The following is a 22,365-nucleotide window of genomic DNA, read 5'->3' as shown; positions in this document are numbered from 1 at the left end:
GCCCCCACAACTTCCAGGGACGCGCGAGCTCCGCCCCCGAGCTCGCGCACGCCCCCCGGCGGTCGCGTAAGCCGCTACACCGCCCCGCCCCGCCCCGCCTTCCCGCCCCGCGCGCGCGCGCCGTGCGTCACGCGCGTGCGACGGAGGGGTGGGGGGAACGTGAGGGGCGGGTCACGTGGGCGGCTGCCGCAGGAGCGCTGTGCCGAGGATTGGGGCGGCTGGCGGCCGCTGTTCGTCTGTCTGCCCGTCCGTCCGACCGACCACCGCAATGCAGAACGTCATCAACACGGTGAAGGGGAAGGCTCTGGAAGTGGCCGAGTACCTCACGCCCGTGCTCAAGGTGCCGGTCCTGCGCGGGAGCGGGATGGGGAGGAGGGGCACCCATGGCTGCCCCCGCCTGCGGGCGCACTGCCCTGCGTGAGCCCCGGGAGGCGGCTGTCGGTGCCCTTGTCGGCCGGGCCCGAGGAGCTGCGTGGCTGCGGGTCTGGAAGGGCTCGGTGCTGGGCGTGCCAACACAGCCATCGGCCCTCATCCCGCGCTGGGATGGGGGGAACCCCGGCTGGCGCTCACATACCGCAGAGGAGGGAGCATCCATCTGGGAGGGGCAGGCCTCTCGAAGAACAGGTGTTGCTGCTCCTACTTCTCAAGGAATGACTTAAATATGCTGCCGTTTTCTGTAAAACTCACGAAAATTTTACGTGGTTGTGTGTCCAGTAATTGAAATCTGACTGTACAGACAGGCTTGAGCCTGGTTTCAGGAATTGTGTTACAATGGTTATTTTGGGTAAAGGGCATCTTTTTCAGCTGAAATAAAAAACCCCAAACTAAAACAACAAAGTTAGCCACACCTTTGTTGTGTGAGCAGGTTTTACTTAGCACAGCTTGTTTCTGTGTCAGAATTACAGTATTATTACAAGCTTCTGTGCACCACAGTAGCTGAGAATAACAGAAACGAGCTATTGGGTCTTTATAAAAGTAGGCAGCTCATCTGTTATAGGTCATGTTACAGCATATTTAGGTAGAAACAAATTAGGGTTTTCTGCAGTTGTTATATCACATCCCATTCTCTGACTCTTATTTGCAAACAATTTTTTATATAAGTTCCAAATTTTATACAAGTGCTTAACTTGGCAGCAGTTTTTTCACAACTGATTTTGATGCTTCTGCCTGCTTTTGAAAAAAAACCTACTTGTTTATGACAACAGTCTCTCTGCCTGTGACTTTGTGGTTTGACCTTTTATGTGCTTTGCACCCTGCAGCTTACTTCTCTGGGTAGATAGCAGGGACAGTCAATTATTAATTGAACTTGTCCCTCTGTGGTGTTTGGGATGCTCTCGTCTGGTCCTAGAGTTGCCCACCAATGTGAAATGTCTGGGTTGCAGTAAGTTGTGCCATGGGAGGGTGAAGTGAGTTGCTCAGTAGTACAGTTGTTGTCGCACAGCTGGTGTAATAGTGGATGAATTATTGTGTCCACATGGATTATTGGGATGACGTAGGAGTAGAACCTCCCAGAAATGGAAGGTGTTGATATTATGTGTATATGTTCCCTTTACAAGGGGGAAATAAATACTCCAACTTGGTAATTTTTGAAAGAAACTAGACCTGTGTCTCTCATAATTGAAGAATTTACTTACACATAAAAATGAGCTATTTGCCCTCAGGGAACAGAGGACGGATATTTTACATGTTTTCTTTCTGTAATTCCAGAGACACAAGTTTGTGCATGTTCTCTACTGCTTATGGTTCGTTTTGAGGGGAACCAGTAAGTTGTCTCCACTGTGGTGTTGCCCAGTGTGTTATTGAGGATTCTGAGTTTTATAGCAATTGAAATCACTTTGATTTCAGTCACCTGGCATATAATAATGTTACAATGTTTGTAGAGCTGCTGTTATCTTTAACTTGTTCTTAAGGGTTTCTTCCTTAGAATTGAGGCAGAAAGACAGTAATCAGTATTTATGAAGCAGCTGTGCTCCTTTCATTTTCTGTAGCACAGGTGATAGCACACACTGGGGGAAGGAACTCAAATAACCAAGTTTAGCTGGGGCTGCTTTTATTCAATGTTTTCTTGCTGGTTGAATTTGGTGCAGTTGTCGCTGGGAGCAAGACATGTTCAGTTGATGCTTTTAGTCTAGATAAGGGGAAAAAAATAGATTCCTTAGGACAAAAAGTCAGCTATGCCATGGTTGAAATTGCATTCTCTGTCAAAAGCCGATTTTGAATAGCTCTAATGCTGGGAAACAGTAGGATACCTTCGTACTTGAGGTTTTTCTGAAGAAACAAACTATCAGAAGTCAAAACATAATACACTTAGTCTGGATTTGAATATGACACAAGATGTGTTATCCTTAAGCTTCATAAATATTGCCTTTAATGCTAAAGTACTTAATTTCTCTTACGCAGAATAAGTCTGGTGTCTGCTCACCATTTATTCATCTATTCTTTTATCCACAGAACTCCTCACAACAACATGCAAAAACTGAAGCTGTTTCCATGGGGTTCAAGATAAAAGCACAAAAATGGGCATTAAAAGAGAGTACATTACTAAATCTTTGTATTTAACTTTTTCTACCCCAGAGAAAAGTTAGTTTGGTCTTTCATTCATGACTTTACTTAACGGCAAAACCTCATATTGATGCATTGCAGAGCTTTTCAATGCCTAGAACTCTGGAGTCCTTGACAGTTAAAATCACTGATTCCAACTGATTTTCTGTTTCTTATTGGCAAACATACTACTGAGTGCTTCTTCCTTATTGCTATAATTTGCAGTAGCAAAAAAATTTTTTTTTGTATAGATGATAATTTTTCATAATACCTCATACTTTGCAACAAGTAATTTTGAGGAGCCTTACTTCCTTATTTTCTAATGTGAATTTCCTGTCAGTCATGGCAGAGGTTGCCTCCAGGCTGATTCTTGGCTCTCTGGACAGAACTAATTGCAAAATGAGAGTAGAGAAGGTGTTTGTCTTTCCAGTAAAGTGGATTGTGTTGATTTGTCAGCAGTTCTCAAAATTTCTAAACTTTTCTCTTGCAGGAGTCCAAGTTTAAAGAAACTGGAGTAATTACACCTGAAGAAGTAAGTATATAGAAACTTAAATTTATTTTGAAAGTAATGATGCATTTTTTAATGTAAAATGACCATGCTAAACAGATCATGTCTTTGCCAATTATTGCTTCTTGAAACAGCTTCCACAAAGTGAAATTTCTAAGTGGCCTTTTTTACTCTACAGATAGAAGTAGATCAATATAATTTCTCCTGAGATGGCATTAGGCATCTGAATGTGGGATGCTTCTTTCCTCTGTTATGCTGTGAAAACATTGTAAAGAAGCTGGGTCAACAGCTCCATTTGTCACGGGAGCTCAGGACTGAAGTAGGAATGTATTGGTTTTTAAAATCTTTCTTCTGAGGAACTTGAAGGGGAGCTTTTATCTTTGGAACAGTCTTTGCTTACCTCTGTTTTTGTACCTTCCAAGGTTCTGTGAAGATCATTGCATATATTTGTCCACACCGTGTATCCACTGATTATTACTTTTCCCTCTTCTTCTCTATAGGCTGGTTTAGGCTGGCTGTATTTTGAATTGCTACCAAGCAGTTGTATTTTTTTGAGAACTCCAGTGCAAAGAACAACAGGATTTTTTTCCTGGAACAGAAAGAACACTGACTGTGTTGAGCTATTTTAATTTCCCCCTTACGCTTTTTCTCATGTTGAAGTGCTATTGCTCTGCAAATACTTCGTCTTTACAGAGTTCTAATAAAACAGTGTCAAGACTGTTAGGTAGAATGAAAGAAAAATGAAACAAAATCGTAGCGATGGGTGGAAAAAAAATGGAACAAATGATGACTGATGCAGGTAGATAATGTGGACGGAAGTATTTTTTCCTAATATTGGTACCTGTATTTTTCTGCTGTGTTGCCCTGGCAAGCAAACACTCATTCTCTCCCTCTGACATAGAAGTACCACACAGAAAAACAGGCTTAGCAACATGGTGTTCTGTTAACTGTATGTGTGTGTGTGTATAAATATTCATATATGTTAAACAATAATACATAGTCTTTATTGTATATAAGCTAGAATAACAGAGAAGGTCTGGACAAATGCTCTACCAATACTTAGTCCCTTTGTGGTTTATGGGAGAAGAATTTGCAGTAGTATTGTAAGAGAAGGCACCTTCTATAGAACATAGCAAGAACCACACTGTATTACATTAAACAGTTTTTAGCCTTTAAACAGTACTAGGAATGTGAATAGTCCATGTTCTCTGTGTCAAGTTAGATGCTGCTGGGATGAATAAATTGGATCCTTCAAAACAGTAGTCAAGGGAACCAGTTATACATGAAGATTAAATTTTTGGTAAATTTAGATGAAGCTGGAGCATGGACCTGCTGATTGTCTCTTTGACAGTCTTTATATAGGAATGGTTGCTAAAGAAAAATAATGACACTAGGATTTTGTCTTTGAATGAGTTTGGATTTCTTGGGTAATTTAAGCTGTATTTTAGTCTGAGACACTAACTGGTGTATAGCTTTTTTGTGGGGTTCCGGTGGCTTGCCTCTGAGAATGAATAAATTAAGACTAAAGATGACTCATTAATCAAACTCAGCACCTACTCCCTTTTTTCACTTATCTGTGCACTTGATTTATTTTCAAAAAATTCTTGCCTGTTATGAGTTCTTACTAGTTAATACCTCCAAAAGATGACACCTGTTTTAATCGTGTGTGTAAATACAGGGAAATTCTTAAAATCATTCTCTTCAGGATTAGAAATAAGATGTTCTAAACCTGACCTCCTTCCACTTTTCAGTACTGATTCAGATATGAGGTAGCATCACTGCTTGAGAAATAGAAAGTGAAACCAGTGAGATAATTTTGCTGCCTAAGGTGAAAAAAATGTAGATGAAATTTCAAATGCTGTTTTAGGACTATGTATCTGTTAGACCCACAAACTATGCTGGTTTTTCATCGTTAGTAATATATTTCAACATTGCTGTCACAAACAGAGTTCCAGTTCTTTGGGCAGAGAATTTTAAATAGTTCTGGAGTTTCATTTACGTTTACTATGTGAGAGATAATGAGTTTTAAAATTTCTGTGTGTATTGGGAGAGTTTTTAAAGGATTCAGTTTTGCTAGAGGTTTCTGTTGAAAATAGGTGAAAGGGAAGCACTTTTGCAGAGATAGGGCCTGTTAATCCTTGTGCAGTGTGCACTGTGGTGTTTTCTGCTATGCTGATCCATGCCTCCCTTTGGAGGATGTGGTGAGGAAATGGCTGTGACTGGCTGCAAGCCTGTTATGTCACACTGCAGCAGCTCCCGGGCAGCTGGGGAGGGTGGTTGTATAAACTGGCACTTCAAAACAAGACAGCACCTGCAGCAGTAGCTGTGCACCTCATATTCCAAAGGGACTGCTGCAAAGCCCACAAAAATCACTTGAGTGCAGGCTTGCCTTCCTTAATTTATGTGTACAAAGACAAGCCCAGAGGGTTAGACTTTGCTGCATGAATTTTGAGTTTGTACACAAGTCTAGCATGACATTGCTGGCAAGTTTAACATGACAGTGTCACTCTGAAATAATAAAGCAATTTTATAACAGGCTTCATTTTTGATACTAAGAACCAGCAGAGTGAATATTTTTAAAAACTATTTCTTCAGAACAAAGTTACTGATAAGACTTTTAGTGTACTAAGTAAGTGGTAATCCGTTTTTAGTTTACATCAGTGGTCAGCTATTATAGTGATGGTCATTATAGAAAATCTGTGCTATTTATTTCTTTGTTGTAGTTCTCTTAGTGATTCAGTGGATTGATGGTCTCGCTTTTCTTACTGCAAAATTGTTTTGAAAAAGGAAAGAGAATTAAACATATTTTTTTTTTACATTGAGCTCTTTGTTATCTTTGCAAAAGTTTGAATAGTGGCAAATAAAAATAATTTCATTCTTACAGAGTAAACAGTCTTACTAGGTCCAGATACTATTTTGGTTCTTACTAGACAGGCAGGTAGTATCACAGCTTTTGAAACACTGAATTTGCTATGGTGCTTAGTAAGCATTTCAGGTGAAGTTGATTTAATCTTTGCATTTTCATGGTTAGCTGAGATATGGGGTTAAAATAAAGAATCAATCTGATTAAAACATTTGTTAAATACACAGTTAATTGGTCAGAAGAATGTGGAACTGAAATACTAATGCTGATAAAAAAATTGAGATTGTTGCCTTTGACCATATGTAACAGTAATTTTTTTTCCTGCCTTAACAGTTTGTTGCAGCTGGAGACCACTTAGTTCACCACTGTCCTACTTGGCAATGGTAAGGAAAATTCAAAGAATTGTAGAAAGCTGACATTCCTGCCTGTGCTTTGGTGTGTTTCCATTGGATTTAGCCATACAGTTGTCAGAGCAGTAAGTGTACTTTTCCAGTAAAACTTTTATGATGGCTCTTTAGAGCTTACTAATTGCTGTATAACAATAGCTGAGATGCATATTTGCTTGGGGATTATTTTTTTGTTTTTCTAAGGTTTTAGGAGTAACAATCTGTTATATACTGTGAATGCTTTTAGTGCTTAGATGCAGTAGCAGCATGTCTCCCCGGGTTTGTCTTGGTGATTGAAAAAGCAAAGGCCATGTGCAACTGGAATTGCCAAGCAGTAGCTGTAAATGGTATATTTTGACAAGCATTTGTTAATAAATGTATTCAGGTTAGCCCATGGCAGTTCACTGTGCAGTGTTTGCCTTTAGAAATCCCTTCTGTTTAGTGTACAGTAAGGGTACAAATAAGGTGCTTCCTTATGTTTTACTGGTGTCTTGCATGATGAAACTGCTCCTAAACGAGCATTGTCTGTGCAGTTGGTATCATCAGGGTCTTGGCTCTGTACTGAGCCTCGAATTGGTGAAGGAAAAATTACTATATTTGAATCATTGTTTCCCTGCCCCTTTGCCGCCTCCTTCAGAGAAAACATGATGTTGAGTCTGGCAGCAGTTTGAAATGGGCTGTTTAGAATGTTACTCTTACTTTGAACCAAAACCCACTAAAGATGAAGGCAAATACTTGAGTAATGTGAAATTAAGAGTACTAAAGCACTAGTGACTATGGACAGATTTTGTATTTATAGAGGTCTTTTTCTTGCTTTTGTGAAGCTGCTTTCTTCAGATGTTTGCTTCTTTGTTGTTGCTGATCCTAGAAAATTTTATATAGAATACATTATTCTGTCAACCCATCTTTGCTTGGCCATCTCAAGGTGAATAGTTTTTGAGGCATAAAATGGTTTTGATCTCAGAACAGTTAGAGGTGGCCAAGCTTTCTAACACCATACCAAATGTACGTAGGGAAGAATAAAGTCATCACAAACCAATTCTGAGAATAGGTCAAAAGGATTATATAAAATGTTCTTGACACAACGTGAAAATAGAATAGTTCTTTTGTTTGCACGTCATCAAATTCTCAAATGGTGCACTTCATTTTACAGGGCTTCAGGAGAAGAACTGAAAGTCAAAGCTTATCTGCCAACAGACAAACAGTTTCTGGTAACTAAAAATGGTAAGCCTGGAATTTAAATATAGGTGTTCGTAGAATTGACAGTATGGTTGACTGTGCTGTCAACTCTACCAATTGTATTGATAGGGAAAGCAAATACCTTACACTTCAGATGCTCTGGCTTTGCAATATTAAAGAAGTTTTTCCTGCACTCCTTAATTATTTTTCTTAGACCACTTTATAGTGGAGCTTTATATGAGACATAAAGCTTGCCTTGATGAAGTATAAATGAACTTTAAACATTATTAACCTCTTTGTCTGTCTTTGCTTCAGCTCATGTTCAGTGTCTAAAATGAAGATATGTTTATTGTCCTCATTCCTTTGGAAACTCAGGCTATTATAGAGTTCTTAAAATGTTTTTCATAGTGACACTGATACTTCTAATTCAAGTATGTAGTTAATGGCAATGCCCTTGTCAATTAGAATCATATAAATACAATCTTGAATTAATTTTTTTCGGCTTCACAGTTGTGTTTATATAATACATGTGGTGACGACTTTTTAATGGATAAGAAGGATAACATTTTGGCACAACTATGGGGAAATCTTTCAGATTTTGCATCAAAATGTGTCAAAGGTATTAGATGCAGCATTAGCACTAAGAAAGCCTGAGGAAATTTTTGCCTGCAGAGAATTGTATTATATACTTGGATTTTCCTTGCTGGCTTTTGGAGTCTTGCAGTGCACTGTCATGTAAAAATTGCTACAGTAGTTAGCTTCCTTGTTGCTCTGATCCTCTTGATCACATTGCAGAGTAATGTGCTTCCTGCTGCTGGTGTCACATTGGGCTCCCACCTGAATAAAAGTTGTGGGCTGCAGTTGAGACTGGGAACCATCCTACAGACCTCATTTTAGAAGTCTTTGGATGACTTCACTTTGACTTTCACAACTCTTTTATCCCTTTCTGAAAGGTTAAAGAGCAGTTTTCAAATGCTGCACTTCATGCAGCAGATCTGTTTTTCTCCACATTAATAGAAAAGAAAGGAGCATTTTCTACATAGTGCTTGTTTATACTATTGGAAAATGCCTGCTTTGCCTTGATCAGATATTCAGTCTTTATTTGACTATTTTCTGAAAACATTATCTAAGTCTCTATTTAAATGGCTCTGTAATGCATATGGCAGAAGTTATTCTTAATATCACATGAATTCTGACCTTCTAAACTTCTAGACATTAAATTGTAATTAAACATACCTAATGTCTTGCATAAGTAGCTGCTGCAAACTTTTAGCACAATTCTAAAACCTAAATGAGTTTGGAAAACTGATGAAAATTAAGGCAAAGTTGTCCTTAGTTGTTTACCAGTGTGAAGAAAGCTTACAGGTTCTCTCCAGTTGTTAGCAAATGAGAAATTATTTTCTAATCCTTAAGAGATTGTATGAAGCTGCTCTAATACTTAACAGAAAGATGAACTTCTAAGGCTACAGCAATCATTGTATTTTACATTGAGTAAAATATGTGGTTCAGCATATCAACGTATTTTTTCAAGTTCATACTTTTGCATTTGAAATACAACCTTAGGATTCCTTAAATAGAGATATATAAAAGATTTTCACATTTTAGAAGGCCTTGTAGGACAATATCATGCTCCAGTCTGGTTTTGTATAAGAATTACTGACTGCATTCTTTTTGTTTTGTCATTTTTTTGTAGTGCCGTGCTATAAAAGGTGTAAGCAGATGGAGTACTCAGACGAGCAGGAAGCAATTATAGAAGAAGATGATGGTGATGGGGGATGGGTAGACACTTTTCACAATGCAGGTATTTAAGGTCTTACTGCAGGCTTTGCATTTGGCAATCTGATTTTCAGTTTCCACTCTTAGAAAGTAAAATCTTTCTTAAATACACGTCTGTGTACCAGCATGTAGTCTGGAGGAAATAAAGTTACATTATCAGCTACCCACCTGATTGGTACACAGTGCTTAACTGTGTGGCTGTATATGCTTGAAACAGGCTCCTTTTCAGAGATGATAAAGTTCTAGGAAATCATTTTAAAATATGAGCTGTGTAGTGACTCATTCCTTAGTAAGGAAATCCTGTGAAGACAATGTTAGTTTAAATTGTGGATGCTGTACTTAAAAGAAAGATATTAAGAACAGAGATGAGAGTGGGAGATAGTCCTATTTTACACTAAGGCCTTAAATGAGCTAGTGTTTATAAAGAAGTCTAAAAAATGCTGCTTATATGAATCTATCTCACTGGCTTTTCTAGCACAGTGTCTTAAAAATACTTCTGTTTTTTTCTAATTGGCAGTTACATTAGTTTTAATCTGTTTCATGATGTTCTGTCATGTGTTAATACAATTCTGTCCCTCAGTGATGTTTTCTCCACCATTTCCAAAAGTACTCCTCCAAGTTTTTACTTTCTTTGGTGTAAATGTTTTTACTGTAGTGTGGAGAAAGCTCTCTAAATAGTTTGCGAGGGTGGGGAGAAAAAGGGTTGGAGATGATGCCTTTTTTTTCTGTAGACAAACATTTTTCATCATTGGCAATACTTAAAGGTATCATAGTTCATAATGTAATGCCCCCACACCAAAGAAATAATTTGGAATAGCTTTGTCATGTCCTTGAATTAAGTGTGCAGTATCCATCCCTGCTGTGAATAGACTCCTCTGCCAGGTTTTTCCTTTTAGAGTTGACTGGTTTGGGCACCATACAGTACAGCACAGCTGTAACACCCTGACTAAACCTTGCCAGGTCTCTAAATGCTGTCAAATGAGATAAAACCTATTTTCACAGTTGACGAGTTAACCAGATAAATGTACTCTGTCAAAGGAGAATCTTGGCATGTATCCCAAAAGGCACTGTGTGAGAACTGCAGTAAGACTAGAAGGCTAATGGGGAGGATCTCAAGATTGGACGCTTCTGTGATTTGGGGTGGTTTTATACCCCCAGTTCTCCTCAGCTAAAAACACTGAGTGCTGTGCTACATTTTTCTTTGTCATTGCTTTCAGGAAGCTCAGAAATATTTATAAATGCCTGCCTTTTTCATGAACTTGAGTTTCATTGTTGTGATGTGAGTGCCTCTCCTGAGTTCACTTTTATGCAAAAATACCTTAAAATAGAAGTCCAAATTCACAGAGTTCCATCATGGATTTTTTAAGACATGGCACATGTGTGATGTGGCGCTCTGTGTTACTGGTATGGTGTGCTTAGGGATGTCCAGTACCTGATGAACAGACTTTCACATATCAGGGTTGTTGAGATGTGACTTGGAAAGATGAGACACTGCTTTTGAAATCCTTGTAAACTCTTTCTATGCTGTTCTCTAACCAAGAAAAAAGCATTTTTAACACCAACTTCCTGTTCAATTTACAGGTATAGTGGGTGCAACAGAAGCAGTTAAAGAGATCACACTAGACAGTAAGGTACTTGTTTCTAAACTTTTCTGTTGCTTTATCACAGACCTGAAGGTAATAGTAGTTTTACCAGTGTCAGTCTAGTGCTCCAGTACTCCCTGTGAAAGATTACATTATACTTTGTCATGAATTGTTTTGCAGATGTGCATGACCCTCAGAGCCTGCGATATTGGTCTAAGCATGTGCATCTCCTTATTGCTGTGTTTATCGAGGCATTTGTCTTTTGAAATGTCCTCAGCCAGTGTGCTCCTGGGCCAGGCTTCTACGAACTGAAAATGAAATTCTCTTTACACTGATGTCACACATTTGTGTTCCAAAACATTAGTGTTTGGAAATCCAATTTAAAGAAATTTTTATGTGGAAAAATATTGTGGGAATGTAAAGTATTTCTTTGTGATCTTCAACTATAGCAAGTAGACTTTTAGCACATTGGTCCAGTTTGACAGGTTTATGCCCTTCAGTTTAGAAGAACTTTACTTGTTTAAATGTATACATGTTATGAAATCCTCAGTTTCTGCATGTTTCCAAAAAGTCCCTTCAGCAGGAAACAGACCTGAAACTTAATTCCTCAGGAAGTACTTGAAATGCAAATGTATTGGCTAACATTTTTAAGAAACATGAAGAAAGTCACAGAGATACAAAATGCTTTTAAAGATGAATTTGTATGGGGAGTTCTGTCTGTGGGCATACCAGAAGCTTTGGATTCTAAAATTAAGGGGAAAAAATGGGCTGCCCTATGCTACTGTGTGATTATAAACAGCTCAAAATGCTATCGATTTGATGAACAGTGAAGTGCAGGTATTCCAAATGACTTTGCTGAATACAGTAAAAGTACTGCTTTTTTACAAGTCAGTAACATGAGGGTGGAAGAAATACTCAAGGAATAACTAAAGTTGACCACTTTTTCTGCAAAGTACAGTACTTGCAGAATGCTACTTTGATTCATAATTGCTGTTGTGTGTTTTGCATTGGATTTTATTTCTATTGTATGTAGAAAAGCTTGCTTGCTTGCAGATCCAGTCCAGGAGGACAACTCTTTCCTTCTGATGTTCTGTTTGACAATGCACTTTGTCACTTAGTTTCTTATTGGTTTTGGTGGTTTGGGCTTTTTAAATGAAAAATCAGCCCCCTCATGCTCAGAATTAGAGGAGCTTCTTAACTGTAGTAGTTATTAGGAGTATTCTCCTAAAATTTTGATGAAATCTCTGTAAATTAAAACCTTTACTTTCTGATTTTCTTTGGAGTTGTCCATTGGATTCTATGCTATGCATAACTAACAAAAGTTACCTGTGGGCTTGTGCTGTATTTGTTTCTGTTGGACTGTAATTCTTGCATTGCAGAATTATATCAAAATGTGATACCTTTAGTGACTCTCTTGTATTTTAAAACAATTATGGACAGGGCTCACAGTCTATGAAACTGGATGACTCTTTTAGTCGTATAACAGAGTTTATGTAGTCCCACAAAGAGTAGGGGGTTGGACTTGATCATCCTTATGTGTCCCATCCTTGAGATATTTTATGATAACTGCTGCACAGTTGGCTGTGGGTTAGAACTTAAAAAAATCTTAACCTACGTGTTTAGTCTTAGCTGTTTAGTTACTGCTTTTCATTTGAGATAGGTTGATCTCTTGATTGTTTAACACCATGGTTGCTTTTCTTTGTTCAGGAATTAAATAATTCCAGATTGCAAAATAAAAAGGAAAACTTTTAAATGGATTTTTAATGTCATATTAGGACTTTGAAACAAGGATGAGTTATTAAGCAAATATTTGAGTTCAGTGTAGTCCTCCTTAATATTTCAGAAATTATCATTCTGGCTCACTGAATGTGTTGACTGGACTTAACACCTTCAATTTTTTGAGGCTGTTAGGCTATGTAGATGCAATAGTCATTAAAACAATATTTTCAATTTAACTTCTAAAGGATAATATAAAAATACCAGAATGTTCAGCATCTTGTGAAGATGATGACGAGGAAGATGAAGGAGAAGCTGCAGACATGGAAGGTATTTCCTTAACTTGGATGGGACATAGTTTATTTCAGGTCTTTAACCAAAGCAGTACGGTCTAAAACACCACTCATTCTTTGCAAGGAATTCATGCTGAAAAATTTCAGTAGACCAGTGCTCTTCAGCATCCTTTGTATGGTTTTATTGATGCATGCTTACTCTAACTTGTGTGCCGAAAACCTGACTGAATGTTAGTGATTGGAAAACTGTGTAGCAGAACAGATCTAAGAAAGTATAAATTAGGGATTTAGCACAGTTTCCTTCCAGCTTTGTACCTAGACTTAAACTCAATCTGCCTATATAAAATCACTGAAATATAGCTCCACCTACTTACTGTAGTCCTGGTCAAATTTGTGTTTAAAAAGGGATAGTCTGGTTTGGGGATTGGGAAGGTTACCTGAATAAAACTTCTTTAGATACATGTAGATTTTTTTTAAAGTAGTTGTTTATGAATGACAAATACAATGACTGGCTACAAGCTGAACACAGAATTTTATGGGTCTTCTTTTCAGAGTATGAAGAAAGTGGGCTATTGGAGACAGATGATGTGAGTGAACAGTTCTCTATCTTGCCTATTACAATATAAGCACAAACAAAATAAAAATAATGATAAATGGCTGAAATAACAAGCTTATAAGTAGTAGGGTTACTGAGCTTGGATTCCTACGGATTTGTCTCCTGCCAATCTACTGCATTAACTTGAACCCTTGGGTCCTCAAAGATTTTTCCCACAGAAATTTTCTTTGGTTTTGCTAAGCCTTTTTGCTCTGCTTGTACAGGCAATGCTGTATTCATGAGAAGTTGAAAAATGCAGTGGTGGTTCTTGGGGCTTACACAGGGAGGATGAGTGGCCTTGTAGGTTCAGTAGATTACACCAGTCCATCAGACTTTTATATAGAAAACAGAAGGCTTCATTATTTGTGGTACTGTGCTAAGTCTTCATGAACCTGCACAAATTGAGACCTTTGCCTTCTGAATTTCATTGGAATCGTCTGTTGTTTGTGAAAGAAGGTAGGGAGTGTAACAACATAGCTGCCTACTTCCTTAAGAAATCAGACCTTTTTTGAAAAGTAAAAAAAAAAATCCCCAAAAATAAAACAAAAAGTACTTTTTGGGGGAGAAACTGATGCTCCCAATTTAGAAATAAAAACAAACCATAAGTTGGGGTTTTTTTGTGCCCACTTAAGAACATTATTAAAAGTTTTACAGTTTTACATAACTACTTAGGATGGGAAAGGAGGGAACTCAAGCAAGATTATTCTAATCTTGTTATTTTCACCTTGAACCAGGCAACACTTGACACACGACAGATTGTAGAAGCTAACAAAACTAAAGTTGATGTTGGAGGGGAAGATGCTATTCTACAGACTAGAACCTATGACCTCTACATCACTTATGACAAATATTACCAAACTCCAAGGCTCTGGTTATTTGGATATGATGAGGTATATATATTTTGGAATTTTTTTTCCTTCTTTCTGTGAAATTAGGCTCACTGTATTAAATAGGCTGTTCTGTTGCTTATTCACAATAGAAATGTATAGGAAAAAATGGTGAGAAAACCGTTAAGCAATAGGCTTGTAGGCAGGACTTTTATTGTACTTGCCACAAGTTGGAACAATTCACTGAAAACTGCACATGATAACTGAACACATTTTGAACGAAGCCGCTGGTGTTTTTGTTAGCACTGTAGAACTAGTAATTACCCCAGTAAACTCAGTCAAGTAAGCAGGTATGTCCTTTCATCTCCTTCAAAAAAAAAAAAAAGAATATATTAATAGTTCTTCCCTTTAATCACTAGGTTTCTTGAGTTAAAGTTGTGTAGGACCCACTGCTCAAATACCAAGGTGGGAACCTAGTTGGTTGTTAAATGCGTTGACTGCACTACTCAAAGGAAAATCTGTGCAGTACTGTTTTTATACCATATGGATTTTAACACAGTTCTTTCACTGTACCTTCAGAACCTTTATGTTTTAGATGCCTGTAATTTTTGGGGCATCATCTGTTACTGATGTTAGAAAGGAGCAAGATTCTTTGTTAGTAACGCTTTTGTTCTCGTGTTCCTTGTTCCTCTCTAGCAGCGGCAGCCTTTAACAGTAGAGCATATGTATGAAGATATTAGTCAAGATCACGTCAAAAAAACAGTGACCATTGAAAACCATCCTCATCTTCCTCCACCTCCCATGTGTTCAGTTCATCCATGCAGGTAAGTCTTTATTTCTGGTCTGATACAGCCTGCAGATACAAGCCACTTCGCTGCTCTTGTTAAGGATTTTTTTCAGGTCTTCTGGACATATTTCTACAATTGGCTGCTGTAGTGATCTGTTAGCTTCTGAGGCAGTATAAAAGGAAGGGATCAGCAGTTCTCTGAGTTCTTTCCAGTGCTCACTGCAGCACTTCTCATCTTCTCTGATCAACTTGTTTTTTTAACTCATCTTCCCTATGTTCTCCAGGAGGTGGCAGACTACCAGAATTCCATGAAATAAAGTTTTATCCTTTTGTCTACTTTTTGGAAAAAGTAGAGGTACAGTGTATACTTTTGGCAGCTGAAAAAGCTATTTGAACATTAAATAGCAGTTTCTTATTTTATGCTAACTACCTCCCACTCCCCTTCAAATTTTGCAGTGATTAATAGAGAGCCTGTGACTGTCACACCAAAGTATTTGTTGAACACAACTGCAAAACACAGTTGGTTTTTTTGAGTATTTAATGTTCCATTTTCCATGTTTCTCACCCAAGACATAGAGAGCCTGTAGTTGGACTTGCTGTACAGATATTTTTTCTAGGTCTTTGAAGGGTGCATCTTGTCTTAGATGTAGGCCCTAACAACTTTTTAGGTGTCTTAGTGATATAGAGCCAGTATCTGAAACCGTGTAATTCTTGACAATATGAAGTTCCTGGAGGTACAAATTTGGGCTTTTACCTTTTAAGAAAAGATACTCCTTGTATGATTGCATATGTTTAAAAGAAAAATAATTAGAGTTCAGATTGCCAGTTTAAGTTTAATTTCCTTTGACTTAAACACTTAGGCTATCCATGTCACTAGCTGAGTGTTAAATAATCAACTTGTTGACAAGCTTGTGGTCATTTCCACAGACTCAAAACATTCTTTGAACTCTAAGCTTCTGGCTTAGCATTTATTTGTTGATCAGTCTTTAGAGAAGTGAGCAAGGGAACTTTGCAACAAGAATTTTATGGCTAATTTTGGTCTTAAGAGGATATATATTCATGTGCTTTGTAAATCTGTATATCATCTTTCTTGCTGTCACAGTTTGTTAGCCACTGCTTTTGAAAAGTGTTTGGTTTTGCCAAGCAGTCAGACTTACATATGGAGAGTATTGAGCAGGGAGGCTGTTGTACTGGGAAGTAATTTTTTCCCCTCTAGTGGTCTAGTTAAAAATTTTGGAGTAGTAAAATTTACTTTTGGTCTTTAAATCATCAGGTTTATGTCTGCATTAACATGAAAGTGTCAGTCTGAGTGCTCAAGAGTAGTACAAGAAGCAGAACTGGAAGAACTGCAAAGCAAATGATAAAGAATAGAACATAAAACAACATAAGGCCTCTGTTAATCTGTGGGACCACCACATGTTGAATACGGGAGTACAGCTCTGGTCATCTGTTCTGTTGTCTGTGAGGTGAAAGAAGACTAAAACTGGGAAATACAGGGAGAGTTGTGTGGGATAACTAAAGTTATAAAGCTCTTTCCTATAAGAAAGAATTGAATAATCTGTGTCCCTTAATATTTGAAAAAAGCTGAGCAGGGAGTTTGATCACTGATCAGTGACCTTCACTATGAATGACGTGGGAGGTGAAGTAATAGGATTTAAGTTTTCTTCCAGCAGTGAAACTGGTGGCACTGAATGCTACTCTGCTGACATTTTCAAAGCCAGAAAGGATTAATTTCTGCACACACCACTCAACTAAACTACTTATTTAAGCAATAGTATGTTAATGAAATAAAAATTTGTCAAGGTTATTAAAAGTGTAGCTACTAGAAGGGTTCAGAATAAGAAAGTCCCTAGGTAATTTCCAGCAGTCTGCTGGAGATGCTGTTGTAGTCGTGCTTTGGACAGAGCATGTATGAGGTGCTTGTTCCAGTATCTTTATTGAGCATGTACTATAAAATAGGGAGGAGAACCAGGTAGATCTTTGGTTTGAATCCAGTAAGGTGTTCTTATGATTTGTACCTTGTATAAACATACCAGTCTTAATCTCAACCTGTTAGTGTCTTATTGTTTGCTGTCCAAATGATTTTGGGCAAAAAATGGATGCATCTTTTTCGTGAAACTAGTGTTTTTGATGAAGTGTCAAATGGGAGGAATGTAGGAGGTCTTAACAGACTGACTGGGAAGATGATAATTAGAAGAAAAGGAAGAAAAAAATCCTGAAGCCAAAATTTAATTTACTTTGTGTTTGCTGGAAGCCTTTCTAGTAAATTGTTTGGGAAGAAATTCCTGTTGATCTGTATTTGGAGGGCACTCTAAGAACAAAGATGCAGAGATATTTCAGCATGATAGCCCTCACTGACTAGGTAGAACTGCGGGGTTTATACTAGGCTGTGGCTACAATTTTATCTGCTTAATTTTAGTTATTACTCTGCAGAGGTGTCAGTAGTGCACTGCTAATCTGTGAATTTGGTTTGAGTCTCTTCACAGGTGAGAGCCTTGTGGTCATGTTTTCCCTTCCTCTGAAGCCAGTGAAGTGCCAGTTCCTTTGTTATATAATCTACACTTATGCTTGAAGGAATGGTTTACATCATGAGACTTGTTTCAGCTTTTTAGGCATGAAAGAGATGATAGTAAAGTGAAACAGTTTCCTCCATTTTTAAGACTACTTGTTAGTCTTAAAAATGGAGGAAACTGTTGCCCTTCTCAAAAAGTGATGTCATGGATCTGCAACTTCTTAACGCTGGAAAGAATTTAAAAGATAGTGTTGAGGCTGTGAAGAAAGAGACTAACAGCATATCTAAAATGGAGGTTTTAAGAATGTTTTCTTACTTTCCAAGTAAGCTATTCTATTTTTTTTCAAATTGGTAAGGCTAACAGCTGAGAAGGTCTGGGCTTCTGGATAAAAACCAATAGCCAAACTGTTGCTTTGTTCTTAATTCAGCTAGGAGCTATGAGTCTTTACTTATATCTGCTGCTGTTGCTTCCCATCATGTTATAGGAATTGTGTAATGTAGGATATTTGTATGATTCCAGACATTTTTATTGCAATGTGCTTATCCTCATGTCAGGTGTCAGAGAAAGGAAAGAAACAGCAGTTGGATGCCTCTGTAAGCTGCTTGAGATGGCTTCTATTTTGAATAGTTAGTGAAAATTGTTCAAGTTACAACTCTTCTCTAAGTTGTAGTTCTTGTCAGCGTTTTTATGGTATTGGGAGGAACATTGTCAGCTTCCTCATTAATTGCTGTAAACTGCTTTAATCACGAATCTCGTCTTTTTCTTTGTGTGCTATGAAGGGCCTTTCAAACAGGTTAACTACTAAACACATTTACAATTAAATCGTAATCACTTGCACTGATTCCAAGGACTTATTTGTCTCCATTTCAGAATAGTGATAGGCTTCTGAACTCTTTTTGCTTCTAATGTGCTCTAAATATCTGCAGGGAAAGATTTCTAGATAGCAGGATATTTTAGCTTACATTTTTTCAAAAGTTATTTATTTCCTTTGTAGTGTATTTATATGTTTTATGCTCATTCCTCCAAGAATGAGCATAAATACAGAAGGAGGCTGAAAACAAGAAACAAACTTTATGAAGTTTTTAAAGCACCTGCAGAGCTTTTCATGAGAAACTGTATGGCAGTGAGAATGACCATTACTCTGTGGCCATGATAGAATTTTAGGGACCGGAATAGTTCTTAGAAAACAAAAAACACAAAATGTCATTAAGAGGTATGAAGTTGAGTCAGAATGCTGTTAAGGACTTCTAATGGCTGCATGGTGACCTGTATTCTGTGCCAGTAAAACATAACAGTCCACAGTTATGCCTAAGGTCAAAACTTAAGTTTTGGCAGTTCCCAGCTTCCTACAGAGAAGCAGCTGGCCTTGGCACCTGAAATGGCATGTGTTCCACAGGGCATCGTGGGGATCCAGAATTGGAGTCAGCTCTGAGGGTTAGTTGACTTGCAAAGACCAGCAGTAAATGACAAATGCTGACCTTTAATATTTCCCCAGACTTGTATGTTCCTGTGAACAGTTGTCTTGGTAACTTTGCAACAGCTTCCTTCCTTGTTTGCAGCCACTGGCAGAATGATTAACTTTGGAGGTAATTACTAAATGCCAGTTGCTGGTCAGCTATTTAGATTGACATACTGATTTCAAGACATAGTCAGAAAGTTTTGCAAACTCTGCTTCCCATTCATCCTTCTTTTCAGTTGGCAGTTTGGTTGTTTTGGGAGGGGTATTTTAAACTACTGCTGCTTACTTACCTGCAGTGCTGTGTAGATGGATACCCATAGCCCTGTATTACGTCACTGGTGAAGATTACCTGCAGAATCCTCTATTTAAAACAAGGCTGAAGTATAGATAAAAGTAAGGTAATTATACAACCTGTGAGTTTGTTTTAAAGATACATAAATAAAACATAGTTTAACATACAGTAGTTCTCCCCTCTGATTTGACATGTTCTTCATCCCTTAGTATATGAGGTACAAGAACTGCCTTGAACACAAGAACATTACTTCCAAATTGTAACTGGTCATTAAAAGTTTTGAAGTCTTTGTCATTAAGGATATTCCAAACTATAGCAGACAAGTCATAGCACTCAACACTGAGTGATCTGCTCTTGTTGACTGCTTGTTGAGCAAGGAGTGTTTTAGACTAGATGATGACCGGTCTCTTCCAGCCCTGGCTGTTCTGTAATTTTGTGTTGCATTCCCAGGACCAGCTTTGTGCACAAATATCGTGTGGTTCATAGTAGGTCTGGGACATCACTGATGAGAATGTAAAAACTCAGTGAGCTGAGAAGTATTTATCTTTCCCTGTAGTGGTTTACAATAATAGAGTTACAAGAAAGAAGAAACTAGCTTAGAAACTAGCTTAGAACTGTTGATTTGCTATCAACAGTTAACAGTAACCCAAGTTACCACCAGAGAAAGTTTCCATACCCTTAACCATTCTTAGAGTGATATTTCTGAATTTATGCAGGGTTGATTTAATCTGCCTTTCCTAGGAAACTATTAATTGTTTTAGTGTTTTAAACTTCTTCAAGCTTTACAAGTTTGAGTGCAGCAGAGGCAGCTAAAAATGATACAGCAGTTTCTAGACATCATCTTAGGGGCATCTGGGAAGTTCTGGTGGCTGGCTGCTGGTCAGTATTACCTTCTAGGGACTTAACTGGGGGCTTTATTGGCATTTAGCAATTAAAAGTTCTACTGGTGTCAAGCAGTATGCATTCACTCTCTTGGCACTCTACATTAGGGCATACAACATTTGACATACCACATTGATCCTACATTGAAGCTTACATCATTTTTGGCTTTCTGTGGGAATGTAAGGAGCTGTTAGATAATGTTACATTGATCACTTAATATTAATTTTCAGTTACTGTTGCTATTTTACTTTCTCTGTAAACTGAAAATTTCATCTTGCTGCTTCTGAAGGTAATGGTCCAAAATTATTTAATTTGCACAAAACCTATTTATCCTGATGAAGAGGGAGTTGCATCTTCCTTAAAATGTTTGGTTTCTGATCTGTTTTTCAGGCATGCAGAAGTCATGAAGAAAATAATTGAGACTGTTGCAGAAGGTGGGGGAGAACTTGGAGTTCACATGTATCCTTTTTCTTTATTACACAGATTCTTGGACACTTCTTGCAGTGTAAGGTCTGTTATCTCAAGGTTCATAAGCTGAAGGACAATCATGTGTGAAAGCCGTGAATAGCTGCTTGGGGTAGCACTTGCTGGAGTTCTGGGATGAACTCCTTTGTGCAAACAGACTCTATTAAGTTTTTGGGGAAACATGAGGTGGTGTGTGGCAGGAGCCATGGGGAAGGCAGGTAGGTTTGAAGGGACAGGATTGAGCCCTTGTTTGTAAGGGTGTGAAGGTGGTAGCTGTGAGCATGCAATGGAGATGCCAGTGGAGGAGGGTGAGACTGTTGGCTCCCAGACTCCATCCGGAGTCTAATCACTGTTTAGTAGAACAGCTTTTGTATTAGATTTTAATCTGAAATTAATTTGTGAAAGGTGTAAAGGTCCCACTATTCTCTATTCTGCATGTGAGCAATATCTTGGTAAAACAACATTGCTGACAAAAAGCAATGAAAATCACTTAAACCACTCTGAACATCAATATCAAATGCCTTGCAATTAAAATTTTCATTCAGGAAGCTGAGTGATCTTAGTTATGCTTTGTAGTAATCAATAGTATACTTTCTGACTGGAGCAACCTCTATGATAAAAGCAAGTGTGTCCTTTCAAGAAAATGTTATTTGCTGCTTTAGGGCAAATAAGCAGGAATTACTGAGCAGCTAAAGGTCTTGAGCCAGTAACATTCTCATTTACTGTACGAGTTGAGACTTGCTCAATTTGCGCAACAAGCAACTGGAACTTAACTGGGAAATTACTTGCCTGTCGCGGTTGTTCAAGTCTCCTAGTCTTTTTTTCTTGTTTTTCTTTTTTTTTTTTTTTTTAATCACTTGACATATTAGGGCATTTTTAACATGTCTTTACTCATTTTCATACATCTTCTGTTTGTGAAGAAATGGTCTGTGAGACTGTTTTGTCAAAACAGTTGGGTTTACTTACGTCCAGTGCCAATGTAACTTAATAGTCAATTGAAAGTAGTGATTTCTATTAAATTTTCAGTTTCCTATCTGCCTCTTTCCCACATGGACAGGGACTTTAGATTGTAATTATTCAATATACTCCAGACTGCAAATTCAGGCCCAACATGCATTTGAAAGTGACATATACAAGGGAATTCTTCTCTGCAAAGAATGTGACTTCTGCTTTGTTTTGCTGGATTTCTAGCTATTGTACATTTTCCTTAATAAGAAACTCAGGTACCTTCTTATTTTCTTGAAATTTGTACAGGCGGTCATTCCAACGATAGAATACGACTACACAAGGCACTTTACGATGTAACTAAAATAAGAGATGTGTTCCTCTAATTTTCAAGTCTTTTTTTAAATAACCCATCCATGGGACTTATACATTATACACAATTTCTGTAACTAATCTTTTATCAACTTGATGCATTAAAATAAAATGTTCCATTACCAGCCTTTTTAATAAAAATCTCTGTGTGTAATATAAATAAATCACTTTCATTCCAGTACAGATGCTGCACTAAGAGGTGGGATTTTTTTTCTCCATAATTCCTTAATTTCCTTCCATGAGATTATTTTCATGTATGTTAGAAACTGAAATCTATTTTTGTAGTAGAAGCCTAAGTTTTGGCTTTGTTGCTGATTCCTAAAAATGTACATTTTTTTTTTTTTCCCCTGCCATTTAAATTCACTTGGGAGCTTTGGGGAGGG

General features: G+C 37.9%; 1 protein-coding gene across 1 annotated transcript; it reads left to right on the top strand.

Moving 5' to 3' along the window:
* Window positions 1–153: 153 nt before the first annotated feature.
* ATG3 (autophagy related 3) lies at window positions 154–22,165 on the top strand. The gene is made up of 12 exons (XM_059837971.1): window positions 154–340; window positions 3,032–3,073; window positions 6,246–6,295; window positions 7,452–7,522; window positions 9,171–9,278; window positions 10,835–10,884; window positions 12,801–12,882; window positions 13,398–13,432; window positions 14,175–14,330; window positions 14,964–15,091; window positions 20,591–20,659; window positions 21,889–22,165. The coding sequence occupies exons 1-12, from the start codon at window positions 269–271 to the stop codon at window positions 21,968–21,970; spliced, it is 945 nt and encodes a 314-aa protein (XP_059693954.1). The 5' UTR covers window positions 154–268; the 3' UTR covers window positions 21,971–22,165.
* The last annotated feature ends 200 nt before the right edge of the window (window positions 22,166–22,365 follow it).

The sequence above is a fragment of the Haemorhous mexicanus genome, chromosome 2 (genome assembly GCF_027477595.1).
Source record: "Haemorhous mexicanus isolate bHaeMex1 chromosome 2, bHaeMex1.pri, whole genome shotgun sequence".
Lineage (NCBI taxonomy): Eukaryota > Metazoa > Chordata > Aves > Passeriformes > Fringillidae > Haemorhous > Haemorhous mexicanus.
The sequence above is the reverse complement of the archived record's forward strand: the minus strand, read 5'-3'. Positions and strand labels throughout refer to the sequence as shown.

Coding starts and splice junctions, on each gene's coding strand:
- ATG3 (XM_059837971.1), top strand. CDS start 269: ATGCAGAACGTCATCAACACGGTGAAGGGGAAGGCTCTGGAAGTGGCC. Junction 7,523..9,170: donor GTTTCTGGTAACTAAAAATG/GTAAGCCTGGAA, acceptor ATTTTTTTGTAG/TGCCGTGCTATAAAAGGTGT. Junction 15,092..20,590: donor TGTTCAGTTCATCCATGCAG/GTAAGTCTTTAT, acceptor TCTGTTTTTCAG/GCATGCAGAAGTCATGAAGA.